Source organism: Gigantopelta aegis, chromosome 4, assembly GCF_016097555.1.
Source record: "Gigantopelta aegis isolate Gae_Host chromosome 4, Gae_host_genome, whole genome shotgun sequence".
Classification (NCBI taxonomy): Eukaryota; Metazoa; Mollusca; class Gastropoda; order Neomphalida; family Peltospiridae; genus Gigantopelta; species Gigantopelta aegis.
In genome coordinates, this window is record NC_054702.1 from 56313164 (window position 1) to 56336846 (window position 23683).

Consider the following 23683-nt stretch of genomic DNA (forward strand, 5'->3'; position numbering starts at 1 on the left):
TTTATATGCATCATACCATAGACAGAATAGCATATACCACGGTCTGATATACCAGTTTTGGTGCACTGGCTGGAACGAGAAATAGCCCAATGGGCCCCAACAACAGGGATCGATCCCAGACCGACCGTGCATAGTAACTTAAAGAAAATTGTCTTCTTAACTGTTCAAGGAGTTTTAGACTATACTGAGGGAACACCTCGAATTGTAGACCAGATTTAATTCACTACTAGCGTAGTAATGTCTGTATTTCATACCAAGTTGTAATGTAGGATTGAATGTCTAGTGTTGAATGTGCTGACTATATGTTCCCAGTCAACTTCTGACAATATGAATGGATTTTTGATGCAGTCATTATTTCGTCGCTATCTGTGTAATCCTTTATTTCTTTCCATCAGTATATTAACTACTCGGCTGCATGTATTGCAGTGATTCGTTTTTCATAAAAATGTTCATTATTAAAGGAACTGATCACAGTCCTGAATTACAGAAGAAGTTTGTTTTGTTTAACAACAACACTAGAGCACAATGATTTATTAATTATCAGCTACTGGATGTCAAACATATGGTAATTTTGAGTCATAGTGAGGAAACCTGCTATATTTTTCCTTTAGTAGTAAGGGATCTTTTATATGCACCATCCTAGACAGGATAGTACATACCATGGCCTTTGATATATCAGTTGTGATGCACTGGCTATGACGAGAAATAGCCCCATGGGTCCACCAACGGGGATCGATCCCAGACTGACCACACATCAATCCCAGACTGACCACACATCAAGTGAGCGCTTACACGCACCTTTTCTGTTACTAAGGTTATAATAAGCAATTGCCAAAAATATTAACATATATACGTCGGGTCAATACCCTCAACTCCTGCTATGTGCTAGAGTTTCATAATCTTAAACAAAATAAAAACAATAACCTTATATAATAACAAAAATAGTGTCTACAAAATAGTCGAAAATCATTGTTTTAAAATAAAAAAAATTAGGACTTGGGGCTGAATGTATGAAAGGTATTTGTCCCTATTAATATTATCCATAATTTGCACAAGGTATATATTGAACAATATTGAATGAAAAATCAAATCGTTTTCAAGAAATTATTTTAAATAAATGGTAATTCGTAAACATTATGAAACAATTTACACAATTATTGTATGTCCACACAAGTAACAAATTTCAACCAATTACAAACTTTACGGTAGGTTTGAGATACTTTTATTGGGCGCACTGACAAATGTTTCTGCCAGTATGCATATAAATATAATGTACATCAGCTTTGTCCATCTGTAAAAGGATTGACAATCATCTCACTCATGGCAAGGTTGCTCAGACAAAATTGACCCGTACTAAGATTGCTGAACACCTCATGGAAGAATTCCAATTTGCAAAGTCTGTTGATGTGAAATTCCCTGAGCCTCCATCACGCTTCAATTAAAACACTTTAGATAATACAATAGCAAGGTTTGGTATTTGTATCACAAATTAATGTAATTTTAATATATAATCAGGTCATATAAATATATAATAAAAAATATATATATAACCATGTGTGAAAAGGCCTTTAAATAATAAAGAACTACATGCTAACATGTACTGTATAAGACAGATGTTTGTATATTCACAACCACCACTACAAGCACATGTACAGGAATTTTCGCAGGAGCGAAGGGGTCTAGACTTTGGTGACTAATGTTTATAGGGAGGTTAAGTCATGCTCCCCCGGAAAACGGAAAATATATTGGGAAAAAAAAGAAAATCTACTTCAGTAGGGAGGGGTTTCAATTCCCTGCACATGCTCCTAATTTTATTTAAACATATACAGTGTAGCTGTTAGACATTCTTCTCTTGCTCCAACTGCAACTTAAATTCATCCTGAATACGTGGAAGGAGGTCAGGATTTTCAAAAATGTCAACCATTGTCATTGATAAAGCTTTGGCAGTGGACAGTGTGTTTTCCTGAGCAGATTCTGAACCTGAAATGAAATATAAAACAGACAATAAAATAAAGAACGTAAGCAGCTATATGTCGTTTCTAAAGAAACAAAACTGTCATCAACATCATTGCTGTGAATCATATTCTTCAATGATATATGTATGCGTACCATCTAGATCAACAAATCACGGTTCTAAGTTTCTTTATTGTAAGCTTTTCTATGCTTAATAGTTTCTTATTTTGAGCTATCTATAATCTATTTTTATGCTTATATCAACCCTGCCACAGACACATGTTGAAGTAATTGTGATTGTCTGCCCAGACCAGAAAAGACTCGGGGGCAAAATATCTGAAAGGCAACCCACTTTTATGACATTGTGGTCTTTTCAGGAGGGCAAATGATCACGGTCCTTCACTAGACTTGTTTTTGCACCTAGCATTAGCTAAATGTGACATGATAAAAGATGATGGTACCAGTCAAATTGGTTTTGAGTGCTTGGCCTCCTAAACATGCTAAATATACTGTTAACACCAATTAGCAACAAGGCCCTTAAGAAAATAACCTGCCTGGGAGAAAAAAAAAGGACTCAGATGAATAGGTTACTACAAGAAGCATCCCACTAGTATAATAAAATAGGATGCTGTTTTTACCATTGCAACAAGGCACCTTTTATATGTGAATATTTTAACTAACAGGATAGCACATACCTTAACCTTTGACATACTAGAAACTTTACTAGAGCTATATCGTGTTCCTGCTCATCAAAACATCCTTCCGACTCAATTTTTGTGTACACAGATACAATTTTGAATATTTTGTTTTGTCTTTCAGATTTGGAGTACAATTTGAAATTATTAACACGCATTGGGTTAGACATACTATTAAAAGATAGCAAGAATTTACTAAGGTATATACTAAGCTACACACAGGCAGTAACAGCGAGCTCCTTAGTATGACCACTTGCAGTTCCGATGAAGAAATTTGGGTGGATGCTTGGCACAACGTGAGATACATTTCCCATGTCTGTGGACCCTCCTGCTTTCCGACGCCTTATCTCATCCTGCTCAAACTTCATCCCAATCGCTTGGCCGTTCTCATCAAATAAAGAGGCCAAAACATTGTTTGACATTAGGGACGAGTATCCATTCTTACTGAAGACGTATTCTACCTACAAAATATGTACAATTAATAAAAACTGCATCATTAAATTAACAAAAAATACAGAATTTAAATTAACTCGTAAAATTTTAAAACAATACATCACTGTTGATGATGTTATAACTTATTTTCATCTTAATATCCAGTTTCAAGATTTAAGAATATGGTCTGAGATAATAAGGTGAAGCACCTGGGCCGCTTCCTCGAGACACACATCTGAGAGTTTTATTTAACACCACCACCAGATCACATTGATGTATTAATCATCGAATATGCACCACCCCACAGACAGGGTAGCACATACCACTGCCTTTGATATACAAGTCGTGATGCACTGGCTGGAATGAGAAATAGCCCACTGACAGGAATCGATCCCAAACCGACCACACATCAATCGAGTGCTTTACTGCTGGACTATGTCTTGCCCAGATTTACTGCTGGACTATGCAAAATAATACAATGCCACCATGTTCCCAATAACACAATCCCAGCCCCTGCCCCTATGAGAGAGAGAGAGAGAAAACTCACTGCTACCATATAGGCGATCTTTTATATGCCATTATCATGAAATTCATGGTATACAGTTTTCAATGCAAAATAGCACAATGCCACCCTCTATTCCCAGTAACACAACTCATGTTCACCCATGACAATGATGATAATGCAAATGAGATTATTTTAAAACAGCCAATATGAATTTAGGTAATACAATATGACTATCAAATCTCTGCTGGTTTAGTGTCATTGCCAGTTATTGTACCTTGCAGCCTGTTGACAATGCTGCTCCGTCAACACAATCAACAACCTTTAGCTTCAGTTGTTCAACCTCTGGATCGGTCGGGGCTCGGGCTCGCACATAATACAGAAGTTCTGTGACATCTGGGATTATGTTTGGTTTACTGCCGCCATTTGTTATAACACCTAAAAGAAAGAAAAATATATATATTGTCATTCACAAGTGAGGTTTATAGTGGTACAGATGGTAGCATTGTGGACCTTATCCATCCAGTGATCCATGACTGGTACAAGTTTTATCTATTGGAATGTGCTTGCCCAACAACTACATTCCTTTTGGGGTAATAATTATCTTTAACAAAGGGACTTCATTTGTACTTCACTAGGCCAACCAGCATTATCATAAATACACTAAACTTTCAACCAAAAAAAACTAAAAAAATTCAAACAAGCCTTTAACAGATCTATTAAGAAATTAAGAAAATGTGCCCAAGACGGACGTGCTTGAACTTTCAGTGATATAAGCCTGTGTCAAATGGATAACTGAATAAGAAAAAGAAAGAAAAAAGAAAGAAAAAGAAAAAGGTGTAATGGAGTTTTTTAAATTAGTACATCCAATTTATAAAATATCTCTACTATAATATAAGCATATAATATGGTCACCACAAACAATTACTGCTCCTGCCTCTAGAAATGTCTTACTATAGAGATGTGCAAAGTACCTTGTTTTGTTAACTACACCATTAGGGCATATTTGGTAATTTTGACATATACATGTAGTCTCAGAGAGTAAGCCTGCTACATTTTTTCATTAATAACGAGAAATCTTTTATAATCACCATCCCCGAGACAGGACAGCCAGTACCATGGCCTTTTATATGTCTGTCGGAGTGCACTGGCTGAAATGACAAATAGCCCAATTGGCCCATGACAGGGGATGATCCTAGACCGACCACGCATCAGGCGAGCATTTTACCACTGGACTACATCCCGCCCTGGATGTACAAAACAACCTATGAGAAAATCGCACCATGTATTCTCCACGTGGGCTTCATCTGCTGTCTGAGACACGAGATGTTCTGGTAACACTGAACTGCAGCATCCAGAGCGTTCACTCCGTCCCAGGGAGCACTGGATGCATGGGAAGCTTTACCAAGGAATTTGATTGAGAGTCTTAAAAAGAAAACATTTTAAAATGAATTCATCTTAACAATGATTCAAAGCTGCAATCTTGCTTTCTCTTTCAATAGCAGCACTAGCTTTACCACTTGTCTAATTCAACAATGGCAACATTTTGAAACAATTGGCAAATTTTATTTTAATTTTATGAAATAATTTCATGTAGTACATGTAGTTGATACTTTGTTAGAAAATAACTAGGTTTAACAGATAATTTTACCAAATTGTCTGCTATCCCAGATATTGTAATCTTCACTATGATCCAGGGTGGGAATTGGTGAACTGTAAAAAAAGAGGAAATCTAGAGGGGTCCTGGAAATTCTTGAAATACTAGGTTAAAATCTATGCCATCTGACACATTTTGGAGGAAAGGACGATTAAAATGCGAGGAAACGCAATGTCCCATGAGAGGAAAACAGCTGTTGCGAGGAGAATTCCCACTGCTAATGATTACAGGGTTCGAAATAGGAAGTAAAATATGGCCTGCTAGAAATAACACAGCACAGATTGAGTAGAGGGTTTGGGACAGTGTGTGGAAAATTAGAACCTCTGAGATGTATTTCAGGGTATTATAAAATTAAAACACAACAGAATCACAAGCTCAACCTTAGCTAAATAGAAGATGAGATGATCGTACATATATCATCCGTCTCTTGAAAAATTACCGCCGATTTTATTTCACCTGCTACGTCTAAAAAATGTACTGCTTTTCGCAGGCCGCTATTTCGAGAATGAAAAATAGCAGCAAGTAGTGGCAGCAATAGTTTACAAAAATCACCAAATTAACACAATGATTACAAGTTTATCAACTTATCACCTCGTTTAGAACATTAGCTTTATAATCTGCTATTCATTACAGGGATTTGAGTGGGGCTGGAATGAAAAGGCTTACTGCGGCCGGGGTCCAGTGGCCGCTTAAGGGCCCCTGAAGGAAAATTGGTGTTTACAACCCCTGGAACTGCCAAAAATTGCATTCAATGCTAACAAATCTAAACTGGTTATAACTTATAATATAAGACACACATCATAAACTAGAAACCGTGAAAACATGCAAATGAACCTTGTGTGGTCAACAGTATTGAACATCATGTCATTGTTTTTTTAGAAGAAGAAACAAAAAAGCGCATTTAAGCGTTTCTGCATAGCTCTCACATCCCTGTCATTAACAACAACAAAAAAGCCACCCGTTGATGGGTAGAACGTTAGACATTTCTTGATGACATAATAATGAACACACTGATTGCAACAGATCATCACCTCATTTAGAACATTAACATCATAATCTGTTATTTATTTTAAAAAACCCCACCCAAAACCCCAAACTCCCCAGCTGTTGATGGGCAGATGTATAGACATTTCAATCCTTGATGATATGATAAAATCTTCTTACTCGTTCATGGCAACATAGACTGGTCTAGACCACGTGAACTGTGATGGGTGTGCCATCATGGCACAGTCGATGCCATCGAATGCACCGGAATGGATCAGGTCAATTTTGCCTCCCTGGCCTTCCTCTGCTGGCGTCCCAAGGACAGTCAGCTGAAATTTACATGCACTGCAAAATTAAACATCCCAATTAACTATCCAGATATATCAAATTGTACACGTGTATATTCATACATTTTATATGGTTATGGTATAGGGATATATGTACATATATACACTATACTGTTTTAATTTTATTTTAATTTAGCCAAATAACTGGGTTTCTGCAATTTTTTAAGTTTAATAAATAATTTGGAGAAATTTTTTATACACAGTGCTAGCGCTACTATATCTTTATAAGTCAAAAAGCTGTTGTGTGCCTTAAATATATTATATATATTGAAAAAATATATATATACTGTATGCAAAATGCAGACCTGTGGGAACCTGGGTGTCATAAACACATCTCCACTTCAGGAGGAAAATGTACATATTTTTATCTAGTCCCAACGGATATAGAAAGTGTGGTTTCTTTCTTAAGAAAAGTATGGCTTTACGGTGCACCTAGCACTAATTTTTATCATACTATACAAATAATGGGGGGAAATCTGGTCTGCCCCCCCCCCCCCCACACACACACACACACACTTCAACAGTCAAATTTAACTCATGCAGGGCCTGAAATAGCCACATTAAATTATATTCCAGCAGCTACAGTAGCACTGGGCCCAATTCAATTCAGCATTGTTCTACCTTTCCTGGTGAACTTTACCTTTCCCAGAGGCTTCCCCGCCTTCTCCAACGCCGCCTTCACACCCAGTGCTGTGGCCACGCCCACTTCTGCTATGAGGTTGTGTCCGCACGCGTGTCCCAGTCCCGATAGGGCATCGTACTCGCACAGAACAGCAAGGTTGGGACCCACACCCCCGTCGTGCACCGCCCTGAATGCTGTGTGAAGCTTGTAGTGTTTATCCACTACGAATCCTTTACTGGACAGAAATTCAGACAGGAGATCGTGCGCGTAATGTTCTTCATGTCCAAGCTCTGGGTGATCAAAAATAGATTTGCTGATTGTTTTTAATTCTTCTTTCGCCTTGTCAATTGTCTGATCAACTATATTTTTTAAATTATCCATTGTTTATTGATCGAAAATAATTAATCCTGAAATGTACACACTCGGCAGATTGTTTACAGCAAGATCAAATAACTCCAGCTAATTGTCTCCCTTGCATCTATATACTCAAGCGTCCAACGCAAATAGACTATAACAACTGAGTTTCATTATACATTTTCTTAAAAAAAAAAACCCCACAAAAAACTCCCAACAACAACCAACACCTTATATAGCATGACAAATATTTATAATAAAGAAATATTGAATGAAGACATCAATATACTCTGTAAACGTTTGAGGTGTGTCTAACTGTACTTTTACGAACTTTTTTTTGTGCAGTGGAGGTTTAAGATATTTGTTTTATGTACTGTAGGCTGTGCCTAAAAAATAAATAAAACTAAATTAATGTACTGTTTTGACCATAAACGAACAACCTCGAGTGAACAGAAAAATAAAATGGTTACATAAATATGAGTATGCATATAAAATAAAGAGACTGTCACAGTAAAATTATATTTTATTTACAAAATGTTAAAATTCAGGCAATATATAAAACGTTTTAACAACATTTAAAGAATGAAGACACATAATGTAACACATTTTTTATTTCTGACAAAACTAATAAACAAAATGCATATACATACAGGCCTGTAGGAACCGGGAAGAGGGCTGTGACCCCTATCCCCTGACTTGAGGACGAAAATGCATATTTGTTTTTTTGTTCTACTTTATATAAATAAAGATACAAATCTGGCTTGTGCTCCTCAACAAGAGAATATGCACCCACACAACTAGAAATTGTACAGCCCCACTCCAGATATCGCAAAATCTAATTAAAAGTAGCTCCACTATTACATGTGGACTTAACAGCAGTCCGTTGGAGCTCATGTCCAGTTGATCTTTCATTCGACCAATCAAAACCTTATTTGCAAAATCATGCCAGTGATTTGAAAAAATTCGGGAAATCATTCGGGTGAATTACGAAGTATGCCAGAAACTAATTTCAATATAAAATTAGTTTCAAGACGAAAAAAAAAAACCATGATGGTATAGCCATAAAATCTGTTTATACTAGTATACAATCCAGAGTATTACTGCACTTTTCTCCCCCTCTTTTTTCAATGTTAAAACAGTATAAATAGTCTCGCCTGATATTTTTAGAATGTGTATGCTCCCGAATAACGCTATAAAAGGTGAAGTGTAATTGGTCTATATTTAAATTGTTATTTACAGATGAAATGTCACCTGGATATGGGAGTCCATGCAATGCTGTTAGATGTACTGATAGACCCCAGTAGAGATAATTTTAATCAGATTACATATATCGGGACCTACATGCCTGAAATACCATACATTTGCACTTGGTAATTAAAACAATACACATAATCAATACTTTAATTAGTGTGTGTTGTTTCAAGAGTTGTATTGAAGTAACAGTTGCTAAAATAGTAAAATAATATGGTAATCAACTATATGTATAGTCAACCCTGTTGAAACGGTCACCTGTGTTAAATGGCCAACTGTTTTACAAGGCAACAATATTTTCCTAAATCTAATATAGGACAAACAGACCTGTACTAAGTAGCCATTAGTTAACACTTTTTAAATTTTTATTCAAGTGGCTGCTTAATACAGGTTTAACTGGACATGTCAACACAATGTGTTACGATTGTCCTGTCCCATTACCGATGGGTCATTTGAATACAGATACAGTCATAAATATTGATGAGTGTACACAATATAAACACAGTACAAGTATGTCTCAATCACTATACTGAAATACATAATACATGTATATACCTTTTTTGTTGTTGTACAATGTGTACTTTCAGGTTTGGCATAACAAAACTATCAATATGAAATGTTGTCAAAGACAAAAAACAATATGTTTCTCATGAAGATGACACACTATACATCATGGCAACAGTGAACATGTTATGCAGTGAACAAGTATTATTTTATGTATCAATTACAGGTCATGTTTTAGTTTTAATACATATTAATCAGTTTATAAAATCGTATCTGTAGTGTCAGAGAACTTGTTGAATATGAAACTCATATTATAGCATTTCTGTTGGTTTGATTAGCCACTTTTGAAAAAAAAAGTTTGCAGACTGAAATGCTGTTGCATAGACCAAGAAACCGTTTGCCAGCGAGGCTTTCATAAAGAAATATAAGGGAGAGCTGCATTCAGTACATATGTTTTATCATGAGCACTTGCTAAATTAAAGTTAAGTATAAAATCAGGCTCACTAGCATTTTTTAACACCACACTGAACATAAATATGTTTGTGATATTAACACTGCAAAAGGGTTTACATTTGCTGCTACAAAATGTGAAAATAATGTTTTTGCACAGAAATATTTCGAAAAGGGTGGATTTCCACATTTCTGCAATTCCTGAAATTGGGCACACTAGAGAATTTGTGACTCTAGATAGCAGACAACTATATTACAGCTCTTCCTTAAATGCTATACCAGTACTAAAATACAATAATCTTCATCATCTGTCACTACTATGATGTATTCACAGTACAAGTTACAAACCCTACTACAATCTGTCAACAGTCTAAGACATTTTCTACACACCTGCTTTTCTTGAAAAACCCCCCACAAGATTATCATTACAGTATTACTAGATATTTTCAGGCCAGTGATCCACAACTGGTGTAACAAAGGCCCGTGGTATGTACTATCTTGTCTGTGGAATGCTGCATATAAAAGATCCCTTGCTGCTAATCGAAAAGAGTAGCCCATTGAGTGGTGGCAGAGGGATTCCTCTCTCATTATCTCTGTGTTCTTTAACCATATGTCTGACTCCATATAAACCTAATTAAAAGGTGTTGAGTGCATCATTAAATAAAACATTCCGTTTTTTCCTTCCAGATATTTCCTGGTAAAAAATGTCATGAAAGAACAAAATTAGTGAAGTATCACAGATATATGAACATGCACATTGACTTTGATGTCATATAATGTGTTGTCATGCACATGCATCTTAAATGGAATTGGTCATAGTTACTTCACACAAATTTATGAATGCTGTTACGACGTATGCCATTAAAATAATCCAAGCAAAAACAAAAACACTGTGTTTTACCATCTATAATACAGCAACAGTGTAAGTCTTGGTTTTATTACTTTATACATTATTAATGTAAGTGAACTTGTGTTTTAGGTTTTTATAATTTTATCTAAATGCAACTCTGTGGCTCTTATAATTTATCAACATGAAACCCTTTTTGGATTTTTGAAATATTGACTAGTTTAAATGTATAGCAACGCCTACAATTTTGATGTCGGAACTGATGACTTGTTCTCTTAACTATTGCTGCACTATTATCTTCCAAACAGTTCCCTCAAGTCTCCACATTCACAGAGTAAATACATGACTAAACAGTCCAATTTCACATTTGTCTAAGTTTTGCCAGTCTACTTGTTAGTTCATCCTGCAAAACAAAAAATACACAAATCAGATTGTACTGTAGCAAGCAGAGCCAGTGAAAAATACCATTAGTTTTAGTGGAATAGATTAATATAAATGAATATATTCAATTCTTCAATAAGAATTGTCATTACATTATATTCAAATGTAACAGAAGAATGATGGTATATGATGTATAAGTCGACTCAACTTTTACGTAGTTGAAATGGGCAAAAATATAAATATATATCAGATCGAGATAATGTTGTTCTCGTACAACAGTCAATTACTGGAATTTATTTTGGTGAACCGATTAAAGTACAATGTACAAAAACTATTTTAATAAAGATTTTAAGATAGCTAAAAAAGAATAAGGTCTCCTAATGTGGATTAACTTTGTTCTGTTCTTTCATTTCTCATTTGAATCAATCGCATGGACATCGCTAGCTGATAAATGTAGTTTCACTTTTATACAACGGTGTAAATATTATTTAACACCCACGATAAATAATTACAATGATAAACACTACCTTTTCCGTTCTTTTCATAAATGGTAATATCACTAATAAAACATACTTTCTAATAATTTATTAGGAATTGATGAATCAACAATGACTGAGTACAAATCATCAATTCTGACCAATTAAATCTGCAATTGGGGACAAAATATCAGTGGTCATGAAAAGACTTCATGACTGTTCTGATCATGTGACACATGTGGCGCCAAATACTGGTACTACTTGTCAGTGCCTTTTGCTGGAAATGTTTGATACCATAAAAATAAAATACATTTTATTTAATTTCTCAAATAAAATATAACTTTTATTGTGTGTATCAAACAATCAAATGGACACAGGTATGGGACTTAACAGAGGCTGTTAAAAATACTGGTTAAATAACGCAACCGTAAGGTTTTGAAGCCTAGATTGACCGACGAGTTTTCGTTAGAATCGTATTTCCGTACACACTAACATTTTATTTTATTTTATTAGACATTTATGATGACTCCATGTATTGGCCGACCCCTCTTCTCTTGGTGGTATTTAGAGGCATAAAAAGTTAGCTAATATACAGCGATATATGGCACCTTGAGTGTACCTCTCTTTCTCACAAACAAAGAGAGGTACACTCAAACATGACAAAAGCCTTATATAGACCTAATGCAAACTATCAATACCATCATGAAAATAACAGCTATTAGTTTACTGTTACCTTTATTTTCACCATAATAACATTTTCGGTCCATTTTTACATTTAATAGCAATCTGAATGGTGCTTACAATTTTGCATTTGTATCTTGATGAACACTATGTAGATTCATACAATGTACACATTAAAAAAAAAAAAAAAATCAAACATACAAGCACCAAAGAATAATTGTGGTCAGTTCTTAAATAAAAAATACCATACCGGTATACATATATTACCAGTATGTGATACATCTGAAGCTGAAGACTATTACCTGTTCTTGAGATGCCTGTGTGGACGCAGATGCCCCGATTGTTGTTCCTTGGGCCTGAGGCAGATCCATATTCAAGTCCAAACTAAAATAAGAAACATATAACATGTCATCTACTTTAGAAAGGGGATAGAATTAATTATAGATAACACATTAGGGGCTGGGTTGGAGCTTCACCTAAGATCTCCAATTGTTGCAGGAATGACTAAAATCACCCATATGAGCTCAAAGAAAGCATTAAAAACATGCTAAAAAATTGTTAGTAACAATGACCTCGACTCCAAAAGAAAATATACCCAATGCACATATACTTAATATTTAAAAAATTTTTTTTTTAAATATGCAGTAGAATAACTATTTTCCATCCTTACTGTGTGATATTCACTGGCTATCTGTCTCTAAGAAATACCAAGACTATATTATTACAATAAGATACAGCAGTAAATAAGAGTTTTACAAATAAATAATGCATTATTTCATACAAGAAAATTAATGTTCAATATCCCCCATGTCAAATACATATCCTTTCGCTGAAATGTAAAAACTCAAAAGACTGTGGTCACAAAAACCAAGAAACACCAACAAAACACCCCCCCCCCCCCCCCCAAAATATCAACAAAAAAACAAAAACAACCAACAACAAAATTTGAAGAAACCGTGTAGTTTTGTAGAAGAATGGGTAGGAAAAGTTAAAGTTTGTTTTGTTTAACGACACCACTGGAGCACATTGATGTATTAGTCATCGGCTATTAGATGTCAAATATTTCGTAATTGTGAAATAGTCTTAGAGAGGAAACCTATTACATTTTTTCCATTAGAAGCAATTTAATGAATCTTTTATATGTACCATCCCACAGATAGGACAGAATATACCACAGCCTTTGATATACCACTGGCTAGAATGAGGTTAAGAAGAGGACATTGCCTCATTAGCAATGTTCAGCTACTTAGAGTAATAGAGTAATCACCCTGCTTCATCTGCGACTTGCTGCATGAGACTATCCACCTCTCCCTGTGGGGTGGTCAGTGTTGATGTGTTGGCCATTGTGTTCTCCATTACTGTAGACTGCACGTCAAGGTTCTCAAAAGACTGCTCAAATCTGTCCATTAATTGTGCCACCTGGTAAGTACAATTCAACATGCATGCTACAGGAAGTGGTAATTGTTGTATATTTACATGTAATATTTGTATGCACATTAACTTGAAATTGGTAGCAAATAATTTATACAGTACAGTGAAACCTCTCAAAACTGAACCCTCTGTAAACCAGAATTCCCCAGACCTTTTTCACAGTCCTTTTTTAAAAAACAGTACTAAAATTAACCTCTCCAAACCAGATACATGTACCTCTTAAAACCGAACATTTTACATGTTCAGGTGTAATAAAACATAAAATTTATGCAATTATTAAAAATGTAATAGCTGGTATCAGGCAAACACGTCAACTATTAACAAAACTACACCACAAAAATTAATATTTTTCAATACTGTATCTGCCATATATTTAATTTCTACCCCTATACTAACACAAATGGCTCAGTTAATACATTCATGGTGGACATACCTTTTCAAGATTCATAGATTTCATGGCTGACTCCATGGACTTCACTACCCCAGCCATTGACTGTGTGACTTGTTTTGTTGTCAGGGCTGTCTGAACCCGGGAAGCTACTGCATCGATTCTTGCACTCATGCGTCTGTACGTTAGAGCCTGGTTCTTTTGACGAATAGCATTTTCAGCGTGAATCTTAGCTCCCTCCGTGTTGCCCTTTTGTATTGCCTAGTGTGAAAAAACAAAATGCAAATGATACATCATTACATGATTGCATATTTAAACATGGGAAACTTGGGACAACTTAATAAACAATATGGGTCGAATTTACAACGCCTTTTTATTTCTTACACACCTGTAACTACAAACATTTACAATGCTTAAACACCTGTGTCTAAGAATAACTGGCTTTGTAAATTAGGCCCTACATGTTTATTTAATTCACTTGAAGGTATGTATTATATTAAGCAAATAGTTCAGTTCTCCAAATAAGAAAGGTACAATTAAGTTTTAAAATCGGAATATAGAAAAGTTTATCATTTAGATTTTGTGGTCTTTACACTAACCATGTTACGCATGTATTCGAAACTGTTTTGATGCAGGGTACATTTTCCTAAATGTTTCAATTTGGCAAAAATGTGCTCATGAACATGTACTGTTCTCAAATCCCACACTACCTTGCATAGTGGTGTGATGAGAACGCAGTTTCAAATACACAGTAAATGTTATACAAGTAAGAATGAAGTTGAATAAGATTGGAGGTACTTTCAATGCTTCCTACCTTAAAACACTTTTTAATGTCAGATCTAAAATTGTTGTTAAAGTGCTGAGGAGTTTTTGTAGCCATGTGTGTTACAGTGTATGTGGTATAATACAAGTAAAACAAGATTTACACGAATATGTGAGAGAACATTTTGTTAAGTATTGCATTGCGATATTCGTTATGCAAGTTTCGGAGATCGCTACAAAATTTTAAAATGTTAAATAGTGGATGCTAATCAGTTTTCAGTTGGTTAGTAACTCAAAATTTTAAAAACAAAATATTCTATATGTAGTACCTGATTTCAAGGTGACTTTAGGGTTTTCTATTATTAAATCATTCAAGCACCACAAAAGGTGTAACCATTTTAACTACACATACATTTATGATGTGTTAATTAGCCATCGTTATCCAAACTGTTTGCACTGAATTAGGGTATATCCAGACTGTTTGCACTGAATTAGGATATCCAAACATGTCACTTATAACTCTCTTTTTCTTAAAAGAGAAAAACACACATGAAGCTTAATGAAAACAAAATAACAATACAAGTATGAATTAACATAATAAAAATGTATTCTTTTTACATACCTTTTTCAGCTTTACTTTTTCTGTCTTTTCCGACTTCTCTGACTTGACAGCATTTCTTTCCAAATCTTTAGCGGCAAACTTTAAATTGAACAAGTGTTCTAAATAATGTTAAGATCAATACATTATATGGCAATGCTGTGTGTTAATACATATATTTCAGTACGTTGTATATGTATTTGTATTTCACCTAAGTTAAATACATACATGTACTAGCAGTTATATATACAGACTTTAAAATGAAACAGATCATAAGTTCCCCCATTAGATGGTTATGGGTCTGAAATCTTTTAAAACTGGACATTGCACTTGTAACCAAAACAAAATCACTTTTGGATGACTTTGTCACTAATTTCACCCCCCCCCCCCATTAATTTACCATGCATTATGTCCACTGTTTGAAAAAATAAAAAGAGGAACTTCAGAGAAAAGTAACATGCTGTATTAACTTTATTTGCAGTTTGTTTAAACTTGCACATAATCTTATACATGTACACTATCAGGCGTGGATTTAGTGGGGGGCCCAAGGGGCCCGGGCTACTAATGGTGCTACTAATTATCAGTCAACCAACCCAATGCATTTGAAACATTTCACATACATGAAAAATCTTTGTCAATACTGCAATAACAAGACTATATGAATGATATCTGCAATTTTCATGGATGGTGCTTTGTTCGTGACAAAACAATGATCCCAAAGACAGTATATTAAAGACTGTCTTCAATCTCAAATGTACACAAATTAAGGCAATAATTAAAGACGTAGACTTATAACCAACTACCGGCCTCGGTGGTGCCGTGGTTAAGCCATTGGACTACAGACTGGTATATACAAGATTCGCAGCCTGGTACCGGTTCCAACCCAGAGTGAGTTCTTAAGGGCTCAATGGGTAGGTGTAAGACCACTACACCCTCTCAGGGCTCTTCTCTCTCATTAACCACTAACCAACTAACCCACTGTCCAGGACAGACAGCCCAGATAGCTGAGGTGTGTGTCAGGACAGCGTGCTTGAACCTTAATTGGATATAAGCATGAAAATAAGTTGAAAAAAAAGAAAAAAGCATAAACAACTTTTATTTAAAGTAGGCTTGACAGTTCAATGTAATATCTTACATTCATAAATGATAATATACCATCATTTAACCAACTATATTAAAAAAAAAAACCAAAACCTAAAAAAAAAAACCCAACCTATACCTGGGGTACACGGAACCTGCAGTGCATGCCGGGCAATCATCCCCCGTGTGAGGTCATACACTTGGGAGATAAACCCATAATCGCACCCGTGATGTGGGCGAAACTCTGTATATGTAGCCTTACACCTACCCATTGAGCCTAGCGGTGCACTCACTCTGGGTTGGAGCCATTACTGACATGAAAAATCCCCCATTGCCTCGGGTGGGATACAAACACAGTACTGTATATTGCTGTGTATTAGCCGACTCCTTGAATAAGCCGACCTCTTAGCTTGACCCTAAATATCTAGTACAAAATCATCGGCCTTGTGTATAAGCTGAAGTCATCTTTTGTCCAGCTGTATGATGTATCGATTTCAATAATACTGTCAACAAATAGACTTGTACTTTTCTTGTTCATTATATTTGTTTTCCCTTTAATTATTACAAACACGGTAATCGCAATCGCAATCAATGCGGCAATGCTAACATCTACCATGACGTGAAAAATAATTTAGAACTGATAAAGCATAAACAGAAAAATAATAATTCAAGCTGTACCAACATATCTCTGCACACAAGTAACTAATTTATTCACACAGGGAAACAAAAGACCATGCGGTCCGTGACTGCAGTTCACTTGATATGGTATGGTCATATTATGACAATAGTGGGAGTAATTATCGTCCTGAAATTCATGTTATGTTTTTTCAGTCGGTAATGTTAATAATGAGCTTAATTTATTTATGGCATTACTTTACAGTTTAATGCACCCTCCCAACAAAACAATAATATTAGAAATATAATACTTGTTTGAAGAAAAAACACTGTTTTGTATCTTAAATTTGCTATATGAAAGACTGGTCCCAGCACAGGTCAAACAAAGATGGCGGACAGATGGAAAGAATAAGTTTTTACCATTGAAGTGACAATAAAACAAGTAATTTTTTATTATTATTCATCAAACTTATAATCCATTCAAGACTAAAAAACTGCATAATATTGCATGATGGGGTGTTTTATTTATACTATGCACAAATTATTGTTACATAATCTGTGAAAGGCTAACAGTCTGATCAAACTTTATAAGTGACGGTCGGGAGTATTTTCGATCGGAATTTTATGATCCAGTTTGTTGCCTCCATATATAAGCCGACTCTCTTCTTTTGGAAAGTGTTTCTAGACTTCAAAAGTCGGCTAATACACGGCAATATATGGTACCTACCAGTCTGAAGTCTGATGGCATAACTACTACGCCACTGAGGCCAGTTTAACCAATTATATTTATAAGACAAATTGGGAGAATAAAATACACAATCAAACTGTACCTATCCTTAAAAATAATTAATTATTAAAAGATTAATCCAATTAGGATAATACCAATACAGGCATGTGTACAGAAAATTGTGCAGGTGTGTCTAAACTATTGCAAGTGATCATTTTTGGACAGTAAAATGGGTTTGGGAACAAGTTGACCAAACACTGGGGTGAGCTGGTAACTTTTTAAGGGCGAGTTGATAAAACAGTTTGGGAAGAGTTGTTCAACTGCTGGGGAAAGTTGGTTTTGGGGCGAGCTGACCAGCATTCCATTATAATACCGAAATCATAACCACTGCAGTCCACTACATATTAATTTCATACCATAACTTACCACAAGTACTCAGCTCAGAAAGTAAACAAACTTACAAAGTGAAAACACTTCCTCATTTCGGTTCCCAAGATTATTATAAAATGCTATTCGGATAGCATGTTTACCAACAAGAAATTTCAATTCCATTATATATGAAACTATATAAAAAGGATACTATCCATGGCTTTGCGTACGTTGCCTCAAAACTGTATAAACTATTATCTGTCTTGTTATTCTTTTATAACTAACTATGACTGTCTTTCTTGTGACTTTTACTTGTGAAAAACGTCACACTTCTGTGATGCACAATACTATTTAAAAAGCAATCAAATATTATAATAAATTTAATTTCAATGGAAAATATAAGTCTAATTTTCATTTATTCAGACGTAATTAGTGTTACTATATTTGTATACAATAAACTTTAGCTTAGATATTATTTACCAAAATGTAATTAATAATATTTTATTATACAATGTATGACAGGTAAGTAGTATGAGTAATTCTACTTCCGGAATTCCCAATATGACATCATCAAAATATGTGTACACACACGAGCACATGGTCTGGCGAGTATGTCGTCTGTTAAAAATATGAAGCTTAGCAAGAAAAGAAAAAGAAAACATCTTTCTGATGAAAATACAGATGAAACGAAAGAAACAAAAAAGAAAAAAGAAGAATTTACTGAAATCGAGTTTAAATTAATGCTTCGGGATTCCAACACAATATTTGTTGGTAAGTGCCCACCTCTCCCATTCAATTTCCAAAGCAGTAGGCCCTAACCCACAGTAAGCTGAGATTTTTTTGTAACTTGCAATAACATCAGTAACCAAGTAATGTCAGGAATATAAAAATTTTGAGCACACAACAAAGCACTATAAAAGTTGGTGCTATTAGCTGGAATCCGGGTCGTTTCGAACCTAAAAGTAAAACCGAGTCGTTTCGCCCCACAAAATAAATACCTTTAGGTACGGTTATAGAATATGTCCGCCACCTAAATACAACCATTTATGATTTAGGCCTACTATACACTAAATAATGAATATGTAATTTTCGATAATTTTAACTACTCTGACGATTACTAAAATAAAGCCAATAACTCGAGTTAATTTCTATTTTATTTTATTTTATTTTAGGAACTTTGCGTTATTTTGTGTTTTATTTCAGGAACGGTTAGGGTTTAGTTTGTTTTAGGAACATAGGGTTGAGTGATTTTCTGTTTTACTTTATTTTAATTTAGGAACTTTGTCGGTTGATTGTTACAGAGGAGTGTTGATAGCCTACACGGCTACAGAGTGATTAGGGTTAGCAAGGGGGGCTGGGGGGGCTGCCCCCCCCCCATAAGTCTTAATGTCCGTATATTTTTTATTATTATTTTTTTTTTTCTAAATAAATTATTTTTTTTTATTTCTTTTTCCTCCGCAAAAAACCCATTCCCCACTTTTTTTAAGAATCCCCACCAAAAAATCCCTCTTTTTACAGAAGGATTAGTGGCGGACAGATTCTATAATCTCTCCGTTTCATGTTTTAAAAATACCATTACATTGATCATTTTTGAGTCTACTGATAATAAATATTTGACATATTAATCACTAATACACAGCAGGACAGAGAGCGATTATAACTGTACAAATGTCCATCTAGCAGTCAACCGGCAGAGTACTTGAGCTACCAAGTCTAGATACATGTACTCTTGACTGTAAGAGAGCTAGACAGACATTTGGACAGTTATTAGTCCTATTACAACTGTCCATCTAGCTCTCTTACAGTAGGTCGGAGTACTTGGGCTAGTATTCCGATACATCTGCCGTCAACTTAATTTTGTGTCAGATACACTGCTGTGTATAAAACTGCTATACCATAGTTTGTCACCCAATAGCCGATGTATTTTTCGTGCTGGGGTGTCGTTAAACATTCATTCATTCGTTCAAAACTGGGAGTGCTTGTGACCAAGATGGCCACATCACATTTATGCAATGTTTAACAAGTGAACTCGCTGGGGTTTTTTTTTATCAACTCAGTGTTAATTCAGTATTCCACTAGCTGCCTATTACAACATTAAAATAATCTAAATTCTTGAGTATTGATCCAACTTTTAAATATAAATACTATCGGATAATCTGCTAAACAACTCTAAACATAAATTTCAATTTTTTCAAATTGGTTGGTTGGCAGATTGACAGTGCCATGAGCGATGTTGAATCGTTTAGTGGCTAATATGTTGAGAGTTGTTAAGTACTTCCATCAAAGATTCTAGAATATTTATAAAATCCACTAGCCATGGGATCCTTGATTTAAAAAATTTACTAGCCGTGATTAAAAATTCACTAGCCCTACTTTTCTTTAAGTTAATACAAGTTTACTAAATAATAGTAATAATCAGATATGTCACCTAAAGAGGGAGATACAGCTTGAAAACACTAAGTTTGGGGTTGGGGCAAGATATTCATATTTACAAAATAGACTTAACCAGAGTATGACAAATATTTTTAAAAGTCACTAGCCACAGGGCTAGTGGGTTTGTGAAAACCACTAGCCCACCAAGATAAAGCACTAGCCCAAATTCCTGATCAATTATAACTGGATTTTTATCTAATTTTTGTAACATAACACATTTTCGAGTATAACAGTAAAATAAAACAAACACTTAAATCATGTTGTAACTTTCAGTTTTTTGTCGTGTTGTACGTTTGGTTTTTTGTCAAGTGTGATCCATTGTCATTAGTTCCGTTCGGCTAGTGGTTTTGTGTTTCTCACTAGCCCGAACTTAAAAACCACGGGCGTCGGGCTAGCGGATTTGTTGTACTCTGACTTAACTGCAACATTTTACCAAAAATTTCACTAGCTGTTGGGCATGGCAATAGTAGACCTTTATTTACTAACCCAACATTGAATATCACTAGCCATGGGAGTGGGGCTACCATAATCTAGAACCCCCGACTTCCATTAAAGATAGTCACAGTTTTGTTTTTCTACCTAATTATTATACAACTTGATTTGAGGGACTACAATTATGTGTTCCAGTTACACAAATTTTAGTTAAATTTTCTTATTCACTGAAGACAAAAGAGATAAATTTATCTTATTTGTTTCAGGTCTTGAAAGGTTTATTGAAACTGCACAGCGTTTTCAAGAAGAAGAGTATGACCTTGTTCTCCAGTACTGCCGGTCATCTAATGATTGTTCAGAGATATTTTCTCTCTTAGAAGCAGAGAAACGAAAGCCAGCTGAGGTATGATACACATGTTTTTACATCTATTTGACAACGTATTGTGTGCATGTCATGAGTTAAAAAACCCAACCAAGTTTTATGTTCATTTAAAAATTTAGAAAAATCTGGAAAGAAAGAAATTTTGTTTATTTGTTCTGATTATATAAATTTGCATCACTCCTGTTATTTGTATGTCCTCCCCAAAAAGATGCATTTAAAAAAAAGAGAGATGAAAAAGGTATAAAATGGTGGACTACTCTCATCAGGCTAAATTACTAATTTTTATACCAAATGGCTACCAAATTTAGATTTTGGCTTATAAAATATTCCTCAAACTAACCCAGGGTTCGCACGCATCCTGGAAAACCCTGGAAAGTGCTTAATTTTTTTTTTACCCTGGAAAGTCCTTAAATGTCCTGGAAAAGTCAGTTTACCTCCTGGAAAGTCCTGGAAATTTGAAAAAAAAATTCTACATTTTTTTTTAGTGATGTTACAAATACATAAATAATCGCGTTTGACTTAGGTACCCCTCCCCCAAAAGAAAGAAAGAAAACCCCCCACAAAAACAATACCTAAAACGCATTGATGATTATAATGAGGTCGACTGCCATTGGTCAGTTGTTGAGCAGAAAATACTGTGTTGGTTTATTTGGTCTATAGATAGGCGTAGTGGTGCTCGTTAGAGCACGAGTAGATAATCTTAATTGAGATGGCGACACAATTCTTCAAGCATGGAATCCGGATAAAAATATATACCAGTATGACATTAAAAAAAAGAAAAACGGGTAGATGTGTAAATCACTTCTGCGACAATGCCTAATGGAAAGTGTACGTTTAACGACAGGTGGCTAAAAAAAAAAAACAAGTTAGAAAAAACAAGCACGCGTCTGACGTCATATAAGTTGACTACTTGCATATAAATACTTTTATGGACCTGTTAAATTCGAGTAACTGAATAAATCCATTTAGCTCGTAAACATTAATTAAACAGTGTATAATTAAGTAGGAATTAACACCTCACAAAGGGAGCTATCGCTTTAACAATGGCCCACCGCTTGGGTCTGAATCCTGTGTGGCGAGTCGTGACCATGATTAATCATTTGACCGGAAAGAAGCCCATATCTTTAAATAAACCCCATCGATGTAACGTGAGATTAAGAATGAGTTTAACACCATAGAGGTTTGCAAAGGTCTCCTTTCAACCAGTGGTGACAGTGGGTTTCTGCTCTCGTTATCTGTGTGGTCCTTAACTATATGTTTGATGCCATATAACCGTAAATAAAATGTGTGCTGAGTGTGTCATTAAATAAAACATTTCTTTCTTTCTAATTTGGCATAAGCTATTTTTTGTTCGTTCGAAATTTGGAACACCATTTACTTGGATATAACCGGTTACGCAAAAAGAAATGGGTTACCTGGATTTATTTCTGCGTAACTGATAAATAGGTCACGCAGATTTTCAATTCTCAGAGGCCTGTCACTAGTATTGTCTGTATAAAATGCAAAGTGGACTTAATGTCAGCAACACAGTCGACTTCATGGCATTATGGGTCAGGGTTGTAGTTGTATAGTTGTAGCCACTCTTTGCCATTAGTGTTGGTGCATACCTTAATTTCTTTCATCAGTATTTAATGAATTTGTCTCGTAAACTTTATGTTTGTATTCTCACACAGGTGGCCTTGATCTTCAATACACTGGAATGCATCCTAATCCGAATAGCTGGTGACCTGGACAAGCTGAAGACTGTCGGGCAGCTGGTTGTACAGCGTCTTGTGGCATCACACTTGCCGCTGATTTGCGTCTTTCTCCGCATGAGCAACAAGTCTACACAGATCAAGGCTGCCCTGAAGCTTCTGTGTGCCATGGTGATGATTGGAGGCAGCTCGTGCAGGGCGGTTATATCCCAGTTCAACTTCAACCACCAGAACATTACACCACTCTTTAACAGGAGAGACAGAAAGGTGCATTTATTAGTGCTAGCCAAGTGCGAATTTTGAAAGCAGTTGGCGAATTGTATTTTCATTTGGCGAAATAATTTTATGTAATAACTGACATTTTTTTTTGAAAATAACTTGATTTTTGAAGTTTAATGAACAATTTGACAAAATATTTTGTTCACCCAGAGCAATCCCTGCATTTTATTATTATGTCTATGTTGATCTGAAAATATTTTCGTCACAGTATTATAATTCAGGGCTAGCTCTGATAGTCGCCAAATTTGCCAATTGTGAATTTTAAAAACAACTGGCAGATTTTATTTTAAGTAGGCAAAATAATTTTCCTACATTTTATTAGAAAATAACTGGTTTTCTGCCATTTTTGAAGTTTAA

At 35.2% G+C, this 23683-nt stretch overlaps 3 protein-coding genes across 3 annotated transcripts in view; 1 reads left to right on the forward strand and 2 right to left on the reverse strand.

The window, feature by feature from the left end:
• Positions 1–1206: 1206 nt before the first annotated feature.
• LOC121370790 (peptidase M20 domain-containing protein 2-like) lies at positions 1207–8485 on the reverse strand. Its single transcript, XM_041496256.1, has 6 exons — positions 7211–8485; positions 6404–6552; positions 4865–5007; positions 3860–4020; positions 2869–3109; positions 1207–1980 (listed from the first exon to the last, which is right to left on the reverse strand). The coding sequence occupies exons 1-6, from the start codon at positions 7571–7573 to the stop codon at positions 1838–1840; spliced, it is 1200 nt and encodes a 399-aa protein (XP_041352190.1). The 5' UTR covers positions 7574–8485; the 3' UTR covers positions 1207–1837.
• Positions 8486–8743: 258 nt separating this feature from the next.
• Positions 8744–18429, reverse strand: LOC121370791 (charged multivesicular body protein 1b-2-like). Its single transcript, XM_041496257.1, has 6 exons — positions 18318–18429; positions 15340–15437; positions 14001–14216; positions 13404–13555; positions 12439–12520; positions 8744–11001 (listed from the first exon to the last, which is right to left on the reverse strand). Exons 1-6 carry the CDS (start codon positions 18322–18324, stop codon positions 10960–10962), a joined length of 597 nt encoding a protein of 198 aa, XP_041352191.1. The 5' UTR covers positions 18325–18429; the 3' UTR covers positions 8744–10959.
• A 288-nt stretch (positions 18430–18717) lies between these two features.
• LOC121370792 (nucleolar pre-ribosomal-associated protein 1-like) overlaps positions 18718–23683 on the forward strand; it is a 40093-nt gene continuing 35127 nt past the window's right edge. Inside the window, exons 1-3 of the mRNA XM_041496258.1 lie at positions 18718–18877; positions 21238–21374; positions 23027–23314. Of these exons, the coding sequence (XP_041352192.1) occupies positions 18718–18877; positions 21238–21374; positions 23027–23314 (585 nt within the window). The remainder of the gene's footprint in view (positions 18878–21237; positions 21375–23026; positions 23315–23683) is intronic.